The 18149-nt window shown below is 41.8% G+C and overlaps 1 protein-coding gene across 7 annotated transcripts in view; it reads left to right on the top strand.

Moving 5' to 3' along the window:
* The window catches only part of aplp2 (amyloid beta (A4) precursor-like protein 2), a 50961-nt gene extending 33428 nt beyond the window's left edge, over positions 1 to 17533 (top strand). The window contains exons 4-18 of one of the 7 annotated variants that reach the window (XM_026191429.2): positions 2214 to 2326; positions 3676 to 3893; positions 4114 to 4310; positions 4695 to 4862; positions 6460 to 6593; positions 7001 to 7075; positions 7389 to 7547; positions 8650 to 8778; positions 11020 to 11119; positions 11849 to 12022; positions 12701 to 12736; positions 13972 to 14039; positions 15100 to 15177; positions 16438 to 16593; positions 16847 to 17533. In XM_026191429.2, coding sequence (XP_026047214.2) covers positions 2214 to 2326; positions 3676 to 3893; positions 4114 to 4310; positions 4695 to 4862; positions 6460 to 6593; positions 7001 to 7075; positions 7389 to 7547; positions 8650 to 8778; positions 11020 to 11119; positions 11849 to 12022; positions 12701 to 12736; positions 13972 to 14039; positions 15100 to 15177; positions 16438 to 16593; positions 16847 to 16948 — 1907 coding nt within the window. In that variant the 3' untranslated portion in view covers positions 16949 to 17533. Of the gene's footprint in view, positions 1 to 2213; positions 2327 to 3675; positions 3894 to 4113; positions 4311 to 4694; positions 4863 to 6459; positions 6594 to 7000; positions 7076 to 7388; positions 7548 to 8649; positions 8779 to 11019; positions 11120 to 11848; positions 12023 to 12700; positions 12737 to 13971; positions 14055 to 15099; positions 15178 to 16437; positions 16594 to 16846 lie in introns of all 7 variants that reach the window. The other 6 variants (XM_026191428.2, XM_026191433.2, XM_080288624.1 and 3 more) reach the window with 6 other exon arrangements.
* Positions 17534 to 18149: the final 616 nt, after the last annotated feature.

Below are 18149 nucleotides of genomic sequence, written 5' to 3'. Positions count from 1 at the left end.
TTATGTATTTCAAACTATTTTTGTCCAGGAAACACTCATTTTTTCCATCCATATTTATATTTGAATTTAGGGTGTAGAAATTATCACTGAAATTAATGACAGCAGGTTTCACCTTGAGAGTCCTTGAAACACAAAAGCTATGCGCTATGATTTAGCACCTTGCAGCAGTGAGAGGATCTTCAGTACATGCCTTATATGCATTCGGTGCAGCCAGACCAGGAATTTGACAGTGTTAGCAAGGGCATCTGATAGATGGCAGGTTAAAGGAAAAGTGGATGAATAGAGTATGTGGAGAGGAGGTCACCGAAATAGAAGAGTATGCTCTTATGCTCACACTTGCAACTACACAAACTGATAATGCACAGAAAACACACGGTGCTGGGTTTCTTGCAGTGAGCAAGGCACAGCTGCTCACCGAACACCATCATCCATCACCCACTGCAGTGTGACTGCATACGGCATCTGCTTGAAACCCACTCCACCTCACAACCAGAGAAGCCTCTGAGAGTGAGTGGACGAAATGAAAGCATAAGTAAATGAATCGCTTAGCATCCGGTGGAGAATATATGGAGCTGAGGGTTACAGGGAGTCATATTCGTCCTTGAGCTTCTCAGTTTCTCTGGAAAGGAGGCCAGAGTTAGTAAAGCGGAAGGCAATTTAAATCATTAGCAGCAATGAAATAAAATAAAAGTTGTTCTCCTACAAAGTGAGCAAATGTCATTGTTAGAGCTCTACTTGCTTAAAAGTGGAGGACAGAAATATCAGCAGCAAATCCATAAAAATGAAGGGAGTAATCATGCAGAATGGCCACTTCAAGTGTTTATTTTATAATAATTTTGTTATATTATTGGGCTTGGCTGTTCTATTATTCTACTGTAATGCCCTGTGGAGTCATGACAGAGCTAATTTTTACCCGTTAACAATATATAGAATTGCAGATATATGGGACAGAAATTGAGCTATAAAATGTGGTGAAATAGAAGTAGTGCAAGAACAAGTAATGAGAATAAAGGGTGTAAAATGTTCACAGTGACAGAAGTGTCAAACAAAGCCATGAATCATATCTTCATTGAAAGCCAGAAGACAGATAAAATGTTAAATCAGATGCATTCAGTATTCTGTTGAATAATTTTGTGCCAACCAGCAATTGCACAATTACTTAGATGCAATTGATGTGTCTAAGTAGAGAACCTGGATAAATCTGCTTAATGTGGCTAACCTTAACCATTGGTGGGTATAAAGCAGACGGGGGTCTGAAGGGGGGGTGGTGAGAAGCAGCTGCTGAGTCCTCTACTATTTCAGGCTCTCTTCTCTTCCTATCCTACCCTCTCATTTTCCAAAACACTGCTTTTTCGCCCTCTACCCGCCTGCCTCGCCTCGCCTGTGCTCCAGCAGCCCTGCCTGAGGCCGAGTTTAGGGCGAACCACTAAATGAGCAGTTATAGGACAGCTCCCAGCCCTCATCGTGAAACCTCTAGACCCTGATTTGTGTGCTTTCAGCCCGCGCTCTAAACCTTCTATTCATTGGGCCCTCTTTTTCTTTCCCTGCCTGGCTGCCTGGCTTTCCATCTGTTTCTGGTGGCCATGGCTCTACCTGAGCAACTTGTCACACTGCCAGCATGTGAGCAGTCACTGTCCTTTTTAATCTTTCTTATGACCCCTGCACCATTTTCTCAGACGTGCATGTTTTTCTTTTTTCATCTTAAATCTATTCATAGGAACTCACAAGAAACCTTTCAAGCCATTTATTTCTTCCAGATCCTCTTTCTGTCAGCTCGCTCTATGAATAAAACATCGCTGAATTGAATTCATCAAGCAAATGATGTCATTTTCTTGCAGGAAGAGCCTGGACTACCTTAAAAGAGTCACAGTGTGAAACCTGATTTTCTCCACTGCCATTTTGATTGCAGATGGGTAACAGATGCAGCTATAGAAGGGAGATGAATCCCTCTCAGGTTCTGAGGCAGCTACAAGTGTTAAAGTGCCAAATGCCCTCTCTGTTATACCGCTGGAATGAAGTATCTAGGACCAGGCAGCTATGAATTATTGAATCTCGGCCCCCTTTTTTGCTCTTCATCTATTCCTTTTTAGTCCGACTATGAGATATTTTTATAAACCCTGGCAGTGCTGTTAGGCAGTGATTAGGCTTTTTTTGGACAGATTGGTGGTGTGAATAACAGGCATATTGGTCCATTTTCTGTTTTGCTGTTACAGTGGGCGAGTTTGTGAGTGACGTCCTTCTGGTTCCTGAAAAGTGCAAGTTCTTTCACAAGGAGCGTATGGACATGTGCGTCAGCCACCAGCAATGGCACAGTGTGGCCAAAGAGGTAAGGAAGGAATCACCTCACAGGAAATGGTGGGAGGCTGTGTATCCTGTGGGAAGACGTTGTTAGCTTTAACTCGCAGATTAAACAAGTCTCTTCTTCCTGTCATACGGATCGTTCTTATATTACTTGCCCGTATTTCCACTCTAATGTCTTTCCACCTGTCTCTGAGAGTCTCTGAGGTCCTCTGATCATAGACGGATGGGGAGTCCTCACATTTCAGCTGTTAATCAGATTAGTGTTGTGGCTGTAATGCAGCTAATCCCACAGGGCGGCTCCAGAGCCACCCCTTTGGGGCCAGTATGACCACGGCTCACAGAGCCAATCATGTCACTCCCTGCCTCATGCTCCCTCAGTCCTACAGTCCAAAAAAAAATAGGCCAAAGACTGAGTATCATCTTCAGCCTTAGTTTGTGGGGCATCCAAAACAACCTGTAGTCGATAACAAATATGTTACACCTAAGCACGGATAAATCTTGGCAGAGGGAATAAGTGAGTAAGAAAAATGCTTCAAAAACAATCTCTCCCTCACCACCTGCCACTGGGATGTTCTTAAGCAGGGCGGCAAATTCAGTGGAGTTTCTCAGCCGCCATCAATTAGAGCGAGCTTGCACTCAGTGCTTGCATCAGCATTGTTGAAAAATAGCTTGGCAGTTGAAGGACTACATGACTTTTTATCATTCCAGTCAGTATGTGGCTGAAGAATGAGCTCTATCCTGCTGGTGGAGAAACCTCCTCTGCGCAGCACTATTCTTGAAGTTAGAATAAACAATGAAATTCAGCTTACATATAAATGTTCTTACAGTGCTGGGAAAAAGTATTTCCCCTTTTCTGAATTGCTTTCTCTTTTGCATATTTGCTACACTTGTATATTTCAGATTCTTCAGACATATTTAGCAAATGTGAGAGCAGCCTTTTTGTTCTTCTTAGTCAGCAGTGATGTTTACATTGGAGCTCTCCTATGAATGCCATTGTTGCCTAGTCTCTTACTTATTGTTGAGATTCACCAATATTGACTAATCTTGATTGAATGGGCTTGGTTGCACCTTTGTAAACAGTCACTTGGAATAGCAAATAACCTTGTTATCAAAGATCAGTGAAAGAAACAGGAAGCCTTGTCCTTGGCATTCTACACTGGAAGTCCTGGTGGTTGTGTCCTGAGGCTCTTAAGATGATTGCTTCTTCCATAACTCACATACTCCTTTATCAGGCCAGGCTTTCGTTGATGCTGAGGTCTTTTAAAATTGTCTCGATTAATAAAAGTTCAACAAATATCACTTTGTCAAAGTTAAAGCTGGTAAATTGGAGAGTGACCGACCCCGTGCCACGTGCCCTTTTCTTTCACCCCCCAGGCCTGCGGCAAGAGCTCCATGGTGCTGCACAGCTATGGCATGCTGCTGCCCTGTGGCATTGATAAGTTCCAAGGCACAGAATACGTGTGCTGCCCCGCCTCTCGCACAGAGTCCACCCAACCTTCCCTCCCCTCCCAGGAGGATGACGAAGATGAAGAGGTAGAGGATGAGGAGATTGACGAGATGGACCTGGATGAAGAGGAGGCTGTCGAGGACAGGTGAGCAATTGCGAAGGTGGAGGGCAGACTGCATCTGGATGTGTTCATGAAATATTGCAAGCAAAATAAGCGCTGCGTTGGGAAGGGCGGATGTAACTGGCCATCTGGATGAATTAAAGTTTTGTGACATTGATCCATGGCAGCTGCTCTGTCTCTCTTGATAAATCACTCCTTTCAATGGCTTACACCTCTTCACTTAACCGACTCTTTCCCTCATCAGCGAGACACCAGCTGACGAGCAGCCCACACAGAAGGAGGAATTGGTAGATGAGGATGAAGATGAGGAGGTGGAGGACGAGGAGGAGTACCACTATGTCTATGAGGACGAGGAGGCTGACAAGGAGGATGAGGATGAGAAGAAAGAAAGCAAAATGTCTGACAACCAGGATGAGGACAAGATTCTACAAGAAGTGAAAGGTTTGTAATGTGCTGTTAGATGCTTTCATATCATCCACTCAACCCCCTCCCTCTAACTCTCCCTTTATATGCACTTGCCACTACCTACATCTTAAATATAATCAAACCTTTTCAACCTTTCAGCTAGATCCAGTTATACCTAAATCCCCACCGGTCTGTAATTAGATAAGCTGAGCTCACACCAGATACTGTGATGAACTGTTCTTCTTGTATCAGACTGAAGGGACATATCACCCTTTCTCATTCTTAGATAAGTCCAGCTCAGGCTGAACAGAAAGGAGGTTATGAACATGTTATTATCTAGTTTCTGTAGTTTTCTGAGTGTTTGTAATTGAGACTGCTGCCCAAAATGGCTGGTTGATCTAACAAGCTGTACTCTGGCAGCGGTGTGCACCCTGGAGGCTGAGACCGGCCCCTGTCGTGCCTCCATGCCCCGCTGGCACTTCGACATGAGCCAGAGGAAGTGTGTGCGCTTCATTTACGGTGGCTGTGCCGGCAACCGCAACAATTTCGACTCAGAGGAGTACTGCATGGCCGTGTGCAAACGTCTGAGTAAGTCTCACGTGACAGAGGCCGCTTTAACAAACCCTCCGCTCTCTTTATCTGTTTGTGTCTTTGCTGCAAACTTCCCACTGAAAGCCTTCAAGGAAATTATAGATGTAGTAAACAGAACACCTGTTCTGCAGTCGTTCTTTCCACGTTATTTCACAGCCACGTCCTCCTGAATATACTCTAAGCTGTTCTCTTTTGCTTTATTTTTCCAAACAATTATTTTTATTAATTATTTCAGTTTAAAAAATCATATCAAAAGTGACAGAATCTTCTTGGTGCAAAGAAGGTATTTTTTTTATCATCAGTTAAATTAGTTGAAATCTGTTTAAATGTGAGTCAGATTTTGTTTGATATTTAAATGATGATGTAAACCAATTCTTCAAATTACCATTTATTTGCTACTTCTTAATCCGTCAGATTTCATCCTTGCATCACTACACATAATGACATTTTTCATTTACTTTTTTTATGAAATAGTTTATTTGTAAAGACAAGATATAGCAGGTTCATTACTTTAGTGAAACGCTCTACTAATTTTGAACTGCAGACATTTTCCATATTAGTATTATCTAGTAGAAAGAAATCACATTTTCATTAGGTTTCATTTGAATATAAAATTATTTGAATAAAAGATTAAATACTGGAAATGTTATTTTCTTCCAGTCTTCTGCCTGACTGTCAAATCGGAGTTCTCTGTAGCAGTAAAAGAGAAAACTGTAAAACGCATTTAAAATTTAAACTAAATTTCAATTAAAAAAAAAACACTCATACTTTCCCCTCAGTAGTGTTCCTCTTTCTTCTTCTTTGACGGTCAATGTTTGCTCCCGGCATGAGTTTGTTTCTGTCTGTCTATCAGCAACCTGTCTCTTCTGATCACAGAGCACTGCAACTATTTTTGTTAGAAACCACCAGCATATGTCAGTCAGTAGCCCCTTTTTTTGCACCTGCAGTGATTTACTTCCCATCAGGTTAGACATAGTTCACAGTTGTAACCAACTGAATTTTTTCTTCATTTTTAAGGACTGAAGCTGCTAAATTTAGGAATTAGAAAATAAAGGTCCTTATTTTTAACCCATTCCTCTTTTTTAAGATGACGGGGCCAAAGTGCTTGAGGTGTCTTTCTATTTGCCAGCCTGAAGCAGGACTGTTTTTGCAAGTTGCAGGGATATGAGGAGGGAGCGGTGCGTGACTGTATAGAACAGAGCCCTCTGGCTTCACCCCCTGTGACCCAGTTGTCAAATACGGAGATATTTCTATTAGTGTCGGAGATGCGACCTGTCAGCAGAAAGCCGATTGGAAGATGAAAAGAACTGAAATGGAAAGACTGTCAGATTCTCTTAAATCTATCAGACTTACTGAGGGTGGAAGAACGCCAATGAGAGGAGTGCATCTGTGAGGATTTAGGTCCGGCGTCAATCTCCTTTCGCCTTTCAGCTCTTTCTCTCTGTGCCCAGTTGTCTGCCTGTGTGTCTGTCTTGCTGCCTACCTGTTTCTGCCAGGATCGGCTGGTCTGCTAGCCCGTCTCTCTATGTGTGTCAGTCTGTCCGGTTGTCAGTTTGCTGCCCTGACCTCTCGCCATCTGTGTCTGACTTTGCAGCCATGCCCCCGACTCCTCAGCCCACCGATGATGTCGACATCTACTTTGAAACCCCCGCCGACGACAAGGAGCACAGTCGTTTCCAGAGAGCCAAGGAGCAGCTGGAGATCAGACACCGTAACCGCATGGAGAGGGTGAGTTTACCAGCAAGAATCAGGACGCTGATTCCTGAGAGGCAATATGTAAGGATCTTTCCACTCAGCTGCACTGTGTGACCACATTGTACATGATCGCAGATGCTTTGAAGAGATTTATTTCAGTAAAGCTGGTAGCTTTTTTGTTGCATCATTGGCAGTCAAATAGATATTTGTAGGAGGAAAAGGAGCAAGTGTATTATCTATGTTGTTTTTAAAAAAAATAAGTTAGAAGTCACATAAATCATTTGAATTTGAGATAACAACAAGAAACAAAGTCGTACTTTATCAGTTTCTTACCTACCTGGTATTGTTTTCCCAACAAAATAGCAGTTTTCTGAGTCATCGTAGGACTGCCTTTTATCTCCATTTCACTTCCTTCCCTCTCTATGCACTTCTCTCTCCAGGTAAGAAAAGAGTGGGAAGAAGCTGATCGCCAGGCTAAGAACCTGCCCAAGGCTGAACGGCAGACATTGATCCAGGTAAGACACTGATCCTTTCCCATGGGAGTCGCCCCTCGGTTTGTCCCTTTGTTTGAATGAGGGATGATGGCTTGGGTCCCTCACTCCCTGTACCATTAAAGATCCCGTTTCCCTGGCTGTTCCATCTTTATCACTCTAAGGCTAAATGAGGACATTGTTTGAACGGGAAACCTTCTAAATGAGTCCCCAAGTCCCTTAACAAGCCTGGAAGGCGACATGAATGAAATTGAGACTTGTGTTTTTCTGTTAGTAGAAACTGAAAGAGTGCTATGCAGTTTAGTGTGCATATGTAAGATTTTGAACTGGTTTACAGCACTTCCAAGCTATGGTGGAGTCCCTGGAGGAGGAAGCAGCCAGCGAGAAGCAACAGCTGGTGGAGACTCACCTCGCCCGGGTAGAGGCCATGCTGAATGACCGACGCCGTCTGGCCTTGGAGAACTACCTGGCTGCCCTGCAGGCTGACCCCCCCAGGGTAAATGGCACACACCTGCTTCTCAGAGCAACTTTGTCATCCTTACCTTTCTCCATCTGGATGTTTCTTTTTTCCTTTCCGTAGTCAATTTGAAAATAAATCTACGCGTATATTTCTGTCAGGCCACATTTACCACCAATTGCAGCTAATCTCATATCCTGCTAAAAAGAGCCTCTGACAACTTGCAGTCTATCATGAAGAGAATGGATTACTGCACCCATAAAAACACATATCCCCAAATCCCCCAAAGCACAAAGTCAATCACATTTCACCCTACAGCTATAATCCTTGTGTCAAGTTATTTTTAATTCCTTTTATCTAATAGACTTTTGATGCTTTTTGCCAGCACACAGTTTGGCACTCTGTTAGAAGGTGCTGGTCACCTTTCCAATACCACTAATGTTGGGTTTATCAGCAAAAAGGGAATTGATTTAATGCCTTCATTTGTTCTCATTTCAAGTTTAATGACGTTGCCAGATTTAAGAGCACAGCTTTCGTTACACCTCCAAAACTGTTAATTGCGTCATCTGTAGTCTGATGCTATTTCTGTAAGTGCTGCAGAAGATTTTATGTTATGTTTTATGTGAAGTTAATCATTTTGCATTTCAAGCCAGCATTCTCATTGTTCTTCTCCTCGGATATATGACGAGCAAGAGAAAAATAATTTTCACTTATTTTATGTCTAACATAAAGCTAAATGGGTCATTTTTAATGAGAGTCTAAGGAGCTTGGAAAGAAAAGCGTTTGGACTAGCTCCTTAGACTACGATGACCTGGATGACTGAGAACCTTCACAGACTTTTTAATGAGAGGCACATAACAACAAAAGGGCTTGTCATTTTGAGGATTGGTTTCTTAAATAAACTTAAATCTGATTAAATTTGAATCCTATGAATGAAACATTTGGCTGAATGAAAACAATGAATATCACTTTTTGGTTGATAATTAAAAATTAAAAGGGAAATGCATTACAATGCATGTCAATTATACTCTCACGAAACAGGAATATTCAATCATGCAACAGCCAGTGTTATACAGAAATGTTTCCAAGGCCATATTGTACTATTTGACCCAACTGATCACCCTGCCCCATTTTTCCGCAGCCCCACCGCATCCTGCAAGCCCTGAGAAGGTACGTCCGTGCTGAAAACAAGGACCGCCAGCACACCATCCGCCACTACCAGCATGTTCTGGCTGTTGATCCTGAGAAGGCTGCTCAGATGAAGTCACAGGTCAGTGGGTTTGTTCCTGATAATTATCACTAATACCTCATTTGATTTAGGTTAAGAATTGTCAGGGCCCAGAGGTAATGACATAAAATCCCCACATTATGAACGTGTGATTCAGGAAATGTTTATCTTTTTTTGTTAGAATTAATTAGATTAAAACAGCTAATCATTTATCAATGCGTAATATTTTGCATTTGTACAGTTCAATTTTCTTAATTGGTCCCTGCAGCTGGTTTTGACAATGAAGATGTAATGTATTGGACACCGTCTCAATAAATCTGAAACCTCATGCCGAGCCAATCTAAGATCATATACTCCTATTCCTGCTCAGACAAGGCAGGGATAATGATGTCTCCTGCTCATTTCTGCCCTGTTTGTAAGTGTGTAGGAGGTAGAAAGAGTGTCTGTTGCTCTTAGCTGAAGCCCAGGAGGAGTGAGTAGGCTTGCCTGATGGAGGGAGGGCGAGTGCTTCATTCACTTAAGCCTCAGCCGAAGATTAACATTGCGCAGGTCTTGTGTAATGCTGGACTCTGAGCGGCTGCACGGGGATTTGGCTAGAAGCTCCTCTATTAGATGTACTCGTCTCTGTGTGTGTTTGTGTGTGTGTGTCAGTGCCCTTCGACACCATTTATCCTCCACCATGACTGATCATGCAGCAGATGGATGAAAAACACAGAGAACAGAGGAACGGAAGAGACTTTCTTTTAAGATAAATAGTTGGATCTGGGAAATGGTGAAGAAAAAACAATCTATGCTGTTGTGCCCTGACAATTTATGTATTTATTTATTTTTTTTGCCAAGCCTAGAGCCTCTGTCTTCCTAGACTTATTTTCAGTTTTACCCTCACCTGTCTGACTTTAGTAAGGTTGCTTGATGCATCAAAATTGCTTTTTCCAACATGGGGACAATGTAGTTTCCTTAATCAGAAATGCTTCTTAGACACAGACAGGAAGGTGCCAGCGGGCTGCAGAGCACCTTTAATAGGGAAAGGTGCATCATTGCCATCTGTTGCTGGCGCTGGTGCACTGCAGCCATGTGCTGGGAGATTAAAGCAGTCAATCATCATAGTTGGAAATAAACACCGGTTACCTGCCAAAAGCTGGTCAGCTTTGTCTGTAGGGGCTTTTTATTTCCTGCCAACCATTTTGGCAGCAAGAATACTGAAATATTTCTCCTCTTCAAACATGTTGTTTATAGAAATAGTGGTAGTGACTGGAAATGTTTTTGGACATGCCACATTTTTTTAAAAATCTTTTCCATCAAACGAGTTGCTTTTATTTTTGCAACACTGTGATATGGTGGCGATCATTGGGGCCGACAGGCTGCAGATCCTGTCAGAGCGGCTCGGAGCTTCAAGACTAATTTGAATATTACACGCAGCAACTTGTTTTATGTTTGGAAGTCAGCTGGCTGTGAGCGAGTCTGGATTCATCTCAGGGAATATGCACACTTCCTGAAAGTGCAATTCTTCTCTGAGGCGGCTCTGTTTAAATGTGTGGTCATGAAAAGCTCTCTTTAGTTTAGTACATAAATATGCTAGTTGGAGAACAGAGAGCTGTCTGCCCTCAAGTTTGTACTGTATAGTGATTCATTACATTTGGGGAAAATTTTAAGTCAGTTTCCAACTTTTCCCTTTTCTTTTTTGTCATTATTTTCCTTCAGATTTCAGTTAGATTCGACCTCCTTTTCCTGCTGACACCAATATCTGAAGATTAATTTTAATCGTTTCACACACAGTGACCTCGTGTCACTGTGAACAGCTTCTCTGTGCAAATTTCCAAACATGAAAAGTCAATGCTGTGATCTGAGATATTATTAGGTGACAAAAGGTAACCAGTGGCAACAAAGAGGGATTTTCTGGGATAATCATGTTTGGGTTTTTTTTTTTGTTTGTTTGTTTTGTTTGTTTTTTTCACTGGTGTATATTCACTGGTTTAATGTTACAGTAATTGAAATGTGTTAAATACCATAAAATTGGCCATTTAAACTAATGTTTCATGATCCAGAAACATAATCCTTCTTGATCATTATTAAGGATTTTTAGGTTTCCTATAAAATTATAAATTGAATTCAATTATGTGTCTTAAATGGGGAAACTCTTTTGGGGGTCTTTGGGAACTGATGCTGAATTTGAATTATCAAAGCGCTTGTCTCCAATTGGTGGATTGGTTTTAATTAAACTAAATAGAATCATGTGCTAATTTCTTTTGTCACGTGATACCCTGTTTATTTTTTCTAATTCAGGTGATGACTCACCTGCGAGTGATCGAGGAGAGGATGAACCAGAGTCTGTCACTGCTCTACAAAGTGCCATATGTGGCCGAAGAGATTCAGGATGAAATTGGTGAGTCCTGTTCAATGAAAGATCCCTGGGCAACTTGATGAAATCAGATTAAAAACAGCAATGGAAATGTGCCAGAAAGAAGTCAGTACGTCACATTTTCTCTGGCTCATTTGGGACTCATTTGTATCCTTTGCCATTAGTTTCTTTGTGCAGAAGGAAATACAAACACTAAAAGAAACCAGATGGAAGGTTTTAGCACTCCAATTATTAAAAACAGAGAAAAGGCTGAGTTGTGGAAAATTGAATACAGCTATGCAGCTGTACATACAGCTATTACTGTGTTTTTAAGGCGCCTCTGCTCACAACCCCTCATTTTTCCAATTAGACCTGTTGGGACGTAGTGGTGCAATTTAAAGCAGACAGTGTCCACTCATTAAAATATTTTTTCTTTTGTTTCCTTTGCTCCGTTAAAGGAACCATAATATAGTGATGCAGCACACGTTAAAGTGGAGTGGGTGCAGTGACAGAACTGGGTCACAGCTTTCGCCGTGCAGTGTTCTGTTGGGAGTTGTGCAGATTTACACGGAAAATAGCTCTCAGAAAAATAATAATTGGTAGTTAGCAGAAATGGGAACAGACGTTTCTTGCAGCAGTTCTGACTGCTGGGGAAAAATATGCTAACAGTAATCAATGAAGCTTATTTTAGAAACCGCTGCTGCTGCCATGTCCCCAGTTTACAGGTGTCGGCATGCCCCAGGTTTATACTCTGTCATTTGCCCTTTTCTGCAGATGAGCTACTCCAAGAGCAGAAAGCTGACATGGACCAGTTCCTGTCATCCATCTCAGAATCACAGCCAGATGTCACCGTCTCATCAGAGGAGAGCGTGGAAGTTCCTTTGTCTGAGGGCAAACCCTACCGGCCCATCCAGGTCACATCCTTGGGGTCCCGTCCAGATCCAGAGGGTGAGCAGACACAGTCACGAGCAAGATCGTGAACAACGCTGTGGCTGTGAGGAGAACAATAGGCCTTACGCATAAGTCTTTCTGAAGGGCAGTGGTGACGAAGCATGTTGCACAGTGAAAGAGAATAGGTTTACATTGTGTTTTGAGCCAAGCAAATGTGCACTGTAGTCCACGGTTGAGACTTATCTGCGCCTGCATATTTCCCACTGGCTTAGCCTTCAACACAGAACTGCTAAGATTTTTTTTTTTTAAAGTCACAAAGCCTCAGGGTCTGCTACTAAGCTTGAGCCAAAAGCAAGAGGGAAAGAAACAAGCAGTTATGGTTCTATTCTTTTTTACATCTGCGCCAATCAAAAGATTGAATCCTCAAGGAGAGAAAAAATGATGGATGGAACGCTTCCAGCGAGAAGGAAGGCAAATTACTAGTAAAGCCCCAAGCAACATTTAGTATCCAAACCAACAGCCCAGAGACAGAGCTAGCCAATTCTAAAATGGCTCCCTTTCTGGAGTTTAGTTATCTTTATCATTTATTTTTGGATTCTTCCCTGCTGAACTCTTCCTAATCAATTAACACAGCTTGATAATCCTGCCTTTTCTCTTCTTACCTGAGTTCTTTTCTCTTCTCTCCTTTCCCTTTTCTGACCTTCTTTTTTTCTGTTGCTCATTTCAAATGCCAAGGCGATCTATCAGACTCCCCACGTGCCTTCAAGAAAGGTTGGTGCCTCTGTTGCATCTTGTTTTTCTGCCCCCACTCATCTCCCCAAGCCATTCCCATCTACTATTTTGTTTCACTCTGCTCCTTCTCCTCTTCCTTTCGGTATTCTTACTGTTTCTGTTTTATCAGAAGCCGTCTGGTTGTTTTCTACTTTTTTTTTCCGTTGGCCCCCAGCTATGTTTTGTGCTTTTTGTCATACTAGGATTATCACTTCATGGTAAATAACACATTCAGTGGCTTTGAAATCAGATAGAGCTAGGTCACAATCAGCCCCGCGTCAGAGACACTGTTGTGTGTTCGTTGTCATCCTGTTCTCAGTGCATTTGTCAAAATACCGTAATTATTTCACCTCCCACAAACTCATTTTCCTCCTCAGTTTCCTACTTCCGGATAGAAGTTGGTAGATTTAGTGTCCCTGTTTGAGGCTCAGTGTTTCCTCTGCTGACCCACAGCCTGAAATACTCTGTTTAATCTGTTGATAAATGACTTAAATTCTTTTTTTTTTTTAGCAAAATAGGAAAACTGCTTCAGGACTTATCAAATCTATATACATGAGTGGTCCCATTGTTCCCATGCTGCTGTGACTGTTATAGCTGGATATAAGATTATGCTCAGCCTGCAGTACAATCTGATAACCTGCCCTGCCACAGAGTGATTGGCACCACTGCTCAACGAGGCTTGCAAACGTGCATACTTGTCCCACACTGAATCAGAAGACAGTTTTATTATTCTTAATTGTTTGGTACTGACTAGATTGGAGCACCCGCCGAAGGCAATAAGCTGATACTGAATGTTACTCTCGTTACCTTTTCTGATGTGTTTGTCCCTGGTATGAAACTGTAAGTGTGGCATATATTTTTGAAGATTTGTATGAGTTGAACTACAGTGATACGGTTATGTGAGGGATACAAAATACCAGGATATTCACAGTCGTTTAGTGGGGTCTCGTTCAGTGACTCACTGCATGTTTACAGAGAAATTGCAGATAAATGCAAAGCACCACTTCGAGGGGGCCTTTGTAGAAGGTCAGTGTCATGCTCACAGTGCTCGCTCTGTGCTGAAGGGAAGAAAGGTCTTTGTTGTTACCAGTGAACTAAGGAGACTGATGCAACGGGTGCAAGGACAGTAGCTGTATATCTATGTGCAGCTATCCACCACCGATACCGCCATCCCAGTTTGGTTGTTTGCTTGTGCTAACTTACTGTTATTGACTGTGCTCCTTTACCTCCTCCAGGGTCTGCCATGTCTGGCTTAGATGGTTTAATTGGTGCTGAGGAGAGAATCATCAACAGCAAACCAAAGGTCAGCGAGAATGTGGTAAGAGCTCTATTGTCAGTTTGTGATTGTGTTCGTGCCTCAAAACATGTTTTTCTTTCTGACTTGAGAGAAGCATTGTTAAAGCAAAACACAGGACACGAACAGTTAGATATCATTCCAGCAACCCCAATTTGATACAGTTGTGCTGATGAGACAGATTAATGAGTACACTGTGCTTTCACATAGCTCTTAAGTTCAGCATTTAACGAGACAGATTATTCCAGTAACTATGTTGTCATAGTTACAGCTAACTAACACTGAGCTATTTGCGTGTCGGCGTTTGGCTTCTGCCAACCGACCCTCATTCAGATCAACTCCACACTTTGTTCAGCAGTCATTGCATGTTACTTTCCTTTGCCAAGCGCAGCAGTCTTCTTCATGGATTTCAAATTATGCTTGGCAGCTGTGTGCGCGAGTGTTATGTTTGCTGTTTCGCATGCTAATCCAACATCAACTGTAAAGCTGCGTGTACTTTTACGTGTCTGTGTTAATGTGAGTTGTGCAAGTTTTTTGAGTGCATGCATGTATTTTTTTGGAAATGCTAGTGGGTTGTTTTTTGTTTTTGTTTTTTGAAAGCGAAGCAAACTGGAAAAAAATGTAAAAATGGTGGTGACAGCTAAAATGTTCGTCGTGGTTATGTTCTGTGACAAACAGACTCTGGAGTGCTCTGTCTCTACAAACAGCAGATTTAGTTTCTGCCTCCTGAACGCACCCACTCCACTCATCGTGCTTATTCTTCAGACCGGGGCTCTCAGTAATGAGAGGCTGACAGTCTGCTTAGAAAGACTTGTTAACTGTGTTCCTAGAAGAAAGTCTGTTGTTGATGCTTGCAACCCCCTTCCCTCTCTCCTTCCAGTTTGAACAAGACAGCTCCAAATGTATCATCACCCAAACACAGATAATCCTTAACAGTTTACTGCGTTGCACATTCACACCCTCTCACTCTCCCCCGCCTCTCTCTTCCTATTTCTCTCTGTCGTACATGCACGATCTCACACACACGTTGTGGTGAGTGTAACCTGGGCTCCCCTGTCTGTGTTGACAGGTGATTGATGAGTCACTGGATGTTAAAGAAGTGGTTTACAGTGCAGAGAGAGTCAGCGTTATGCATGATGATGAGCTGGTGAGTACAGCAGCACCCTCCAAAGGGCTCTCTGGGGAACTGTAGTTATCAGTAGTGGGAGAAGATGAAAGAAGGAGGGAGTGTGGGAGTGTGCAAAGACACCAGTTCTGCAGCTGATGGTTGTGTAAATAAAAAGAACAGAATTTATTTTTTTAAAAACAACAACTGCACTGAAACAGACCCCTGAACCCCTCACTTTTATCACCATATTTTGTTGAGGCTAACTTGTTTTGGTTATTTCTGCATGGGTGCATGCTTGTTATGTGACTGTATTTGAATGTACACATTGAAAATCTCAGTTCATATGATGGATGTGAATCCACACAAACTGGGCGTGCTCAGCTTATGTGTGAGACCGAGCGGTGAAATCCCCTCCCCCCCCTTACCCCAGTGGCTGTCCACATATGATTAGTTTGTGTCATATGTGTCAGGTTAGATTGTGAAGATGAGCGGAGGTGACTGCGATTGTGTGCATATATCGAACTAGCCAAGATACTACACAATCCTCCACAAAGATACCTGGCATGCATGTGCACACACTATTCACGAGTCAATCGTGTCCCAAAGAACAAAAAAACTGATTTGTCTCTATGGTTTCGTAACGTAGCTTAAAGAGTCTGCTCTTTTCCACTTAATTTATTTTCTAATTTTAAAGCAACTTTGAAGGATGGCTGAAATCTCATTTCAGTTCACTCTTGTTAATAATTTACTGTCTCGGGTTTTAAAGGGAAATTCTTACATGAATTACATTATGACTATTGATCGTGATAACAAATTACACCTCATGTCACAGTTGCAATTGATCTGATTTTATTGATTTAGCAGTGAACCACCTACAAAACTTCCCCAAAAAACGATCACTGCCAACAGTTCTCTTTAAAGGGACAGAGAGTAAGCAAAGGCAGTAGTGCCTTGGGAATCTGTGCAGCTTTGGAGGCAAACTGCACAGCATAGCAGATCTACTTTCAAATGATACGTTCATATTCATGTTTCCACTCATTATATGCATATCACAGAAGTAGTAGCTACTACAAGATTCCTCTGTACCCTAAACATAAAAAGGTCCAGGGGAATCTTGTGTTCAGAATGGCTAAATAGAACGAGGTAGGATGAGGTAGCTAGTACGCACATGCAGTGTCTTCATTATTGCAGAAAAACAACTTCGCTGTTTCTTTTCATTGCTTCAGTGGTCTGCTGTGTTTGCATTTGTTGTCTCCTGACTGCTCTCCCTGTCTTTCCCTGACTCATTCTTCCTGTTAGGAGTCCTACCGCCCTCTGGGAGAAGACTTCAGCTTCGGTAGCAGTGCACTGATTGGCTTGCTGGTGATCGCAGTGGCCATAGCAACTGTGATTGTGACCAGCCTGGTGCTTTTGAGGAAAAGGCAATATGGCACAATCAGTCATGGCATTGTGGAGGTAAGCCACCTGTTATTTGGAGGGCGCATAACCACACAGCAGAGCTCTCTAATGAACTGTGGCTCTTCTTATTCCAAGTATCAGCTAGCTATTAAATTATCAGAATAGAGCTGGATATGGAAATGCAAATTAGATTATTGTCCCCCTGCAGCATTTATGTATGCCACAGCATGAAGAGTTGTCATATGTAGGCCTTTGTAGTGGTCTTATTTTTTAAAAAGTGCATCTGTCTATCTATCTCTCTATCTTGCAGGTTGACCCCATGCTGACACCAGAGGAACGACACCTGAACAAGATGCAGAACCACGGCTATGAAAACCCCACCTACAAATACCTAGAGCAGATGCAAATCTAACCAGAGCCTACATGGGGTGCTGTAGAGTCTGATAAGAGGATGGCAACCGAGGGGAGCATACTACTGACCAACATGATGCTATTGTTAAAATCATTTGCATACATCCAAACTCCATTTACTGGTTTGTTCAAAACAATCCTTAAGTAATGCTACTACTTCTACTACTGCTACTATTGTACTATAGTGCTCTTTTTGATCATGTTTCTTTTTAAAAGGTGATGTATTTGCCAGTTTGCATAATGGAAAATGTGATTCTGCAGATTTATCTGTAATTATCATACAGCTATCTCAGATCAAGATGTATAACTTTTTTTTTTCCGGACATTTCTTTTTTTTTTTTTTTTTTTTTTTTTTTTGAAAGGCGAATCATATTAAATTTTATTATTTTTGAGCAGCCATCAATAAACCCGCTTACTAGACACTATGCTTTTGTTTCCCCATCATGCAAAGTGTCATTCATGCAGTTTCTGATGGTATTCTCAAAACTAATTGACGTTTTGTTCTTTTTCCTCTCGATAGATTGCTTGTATATGAAGGTTCTTTGTACCAATTAAAACGTTTAGTGAAACAACAACTGAGAAAAAAGTGAAATCATGAATTATTTACTTTCTGTTCTTTGTTATGATAACAAAATGCTGTATACATATACAACTGAAATATATATAAGAATAGATGTTTTTATTCCACCTTTTTTCCCCCAGGGGAGATGTTATGAGTTGGCTTAGGGTTCTTAGCTTTGTCGTCGTGAATGTTTGCAGGCACACAATAAGAAAGCTTCAGGAAAGGTGTGCACAGGCCCCCAGCTCAAATACATCTCACAAACCCTGCTCCAAACCCCTTACTAAGTGAATGTGATGATGTATTACCTTCTGCCCACACAAATATTTTATCATTAGGGAAGTTCAGTAAATAAAAAGACTTACTGATATGTGTTACATAGTTGAATGTATTATGGAAGCCATTTCCATGCTATGTATTTCACAGACGCCCTTTAGGTTTTAATTTCAGTGTAGTGTCACATAGACTGAGGTGTGCAAAGACATACCACAAACAGACAATGCTTTGTTTTTAAAGGGGGTTCTTAAGTGTTGAAGTAAAAACACAGTATAAGTGAGGCTACTCTGAATACAAATTTAGGAATGATGTGCATTCATATTCTAGCTAGCTTTGCTGGTCATAAAGTAAAGAATAGTATGGAAAC

Source organism: Astatotilapia calliptera, chromosome 14 (genome assembly GCF_964374335.1).
Source record: "Astatotilapia calliptera chromosome 14, fAstCal68.1, whole genome shotgun sequence".
Classification (NCBI taxonomy): Eukaryota; Metazoa; Chordata; class Actinopteri; order Cichliformes; family Cichlidae; genus Astatotilapia; species Astatotilapia calliptera.
The sequence above is the reverse complement of the archived record's forward strand: the minus strand, read 5'-3'. Positions and strand labels throughout refer to the sequence as shown.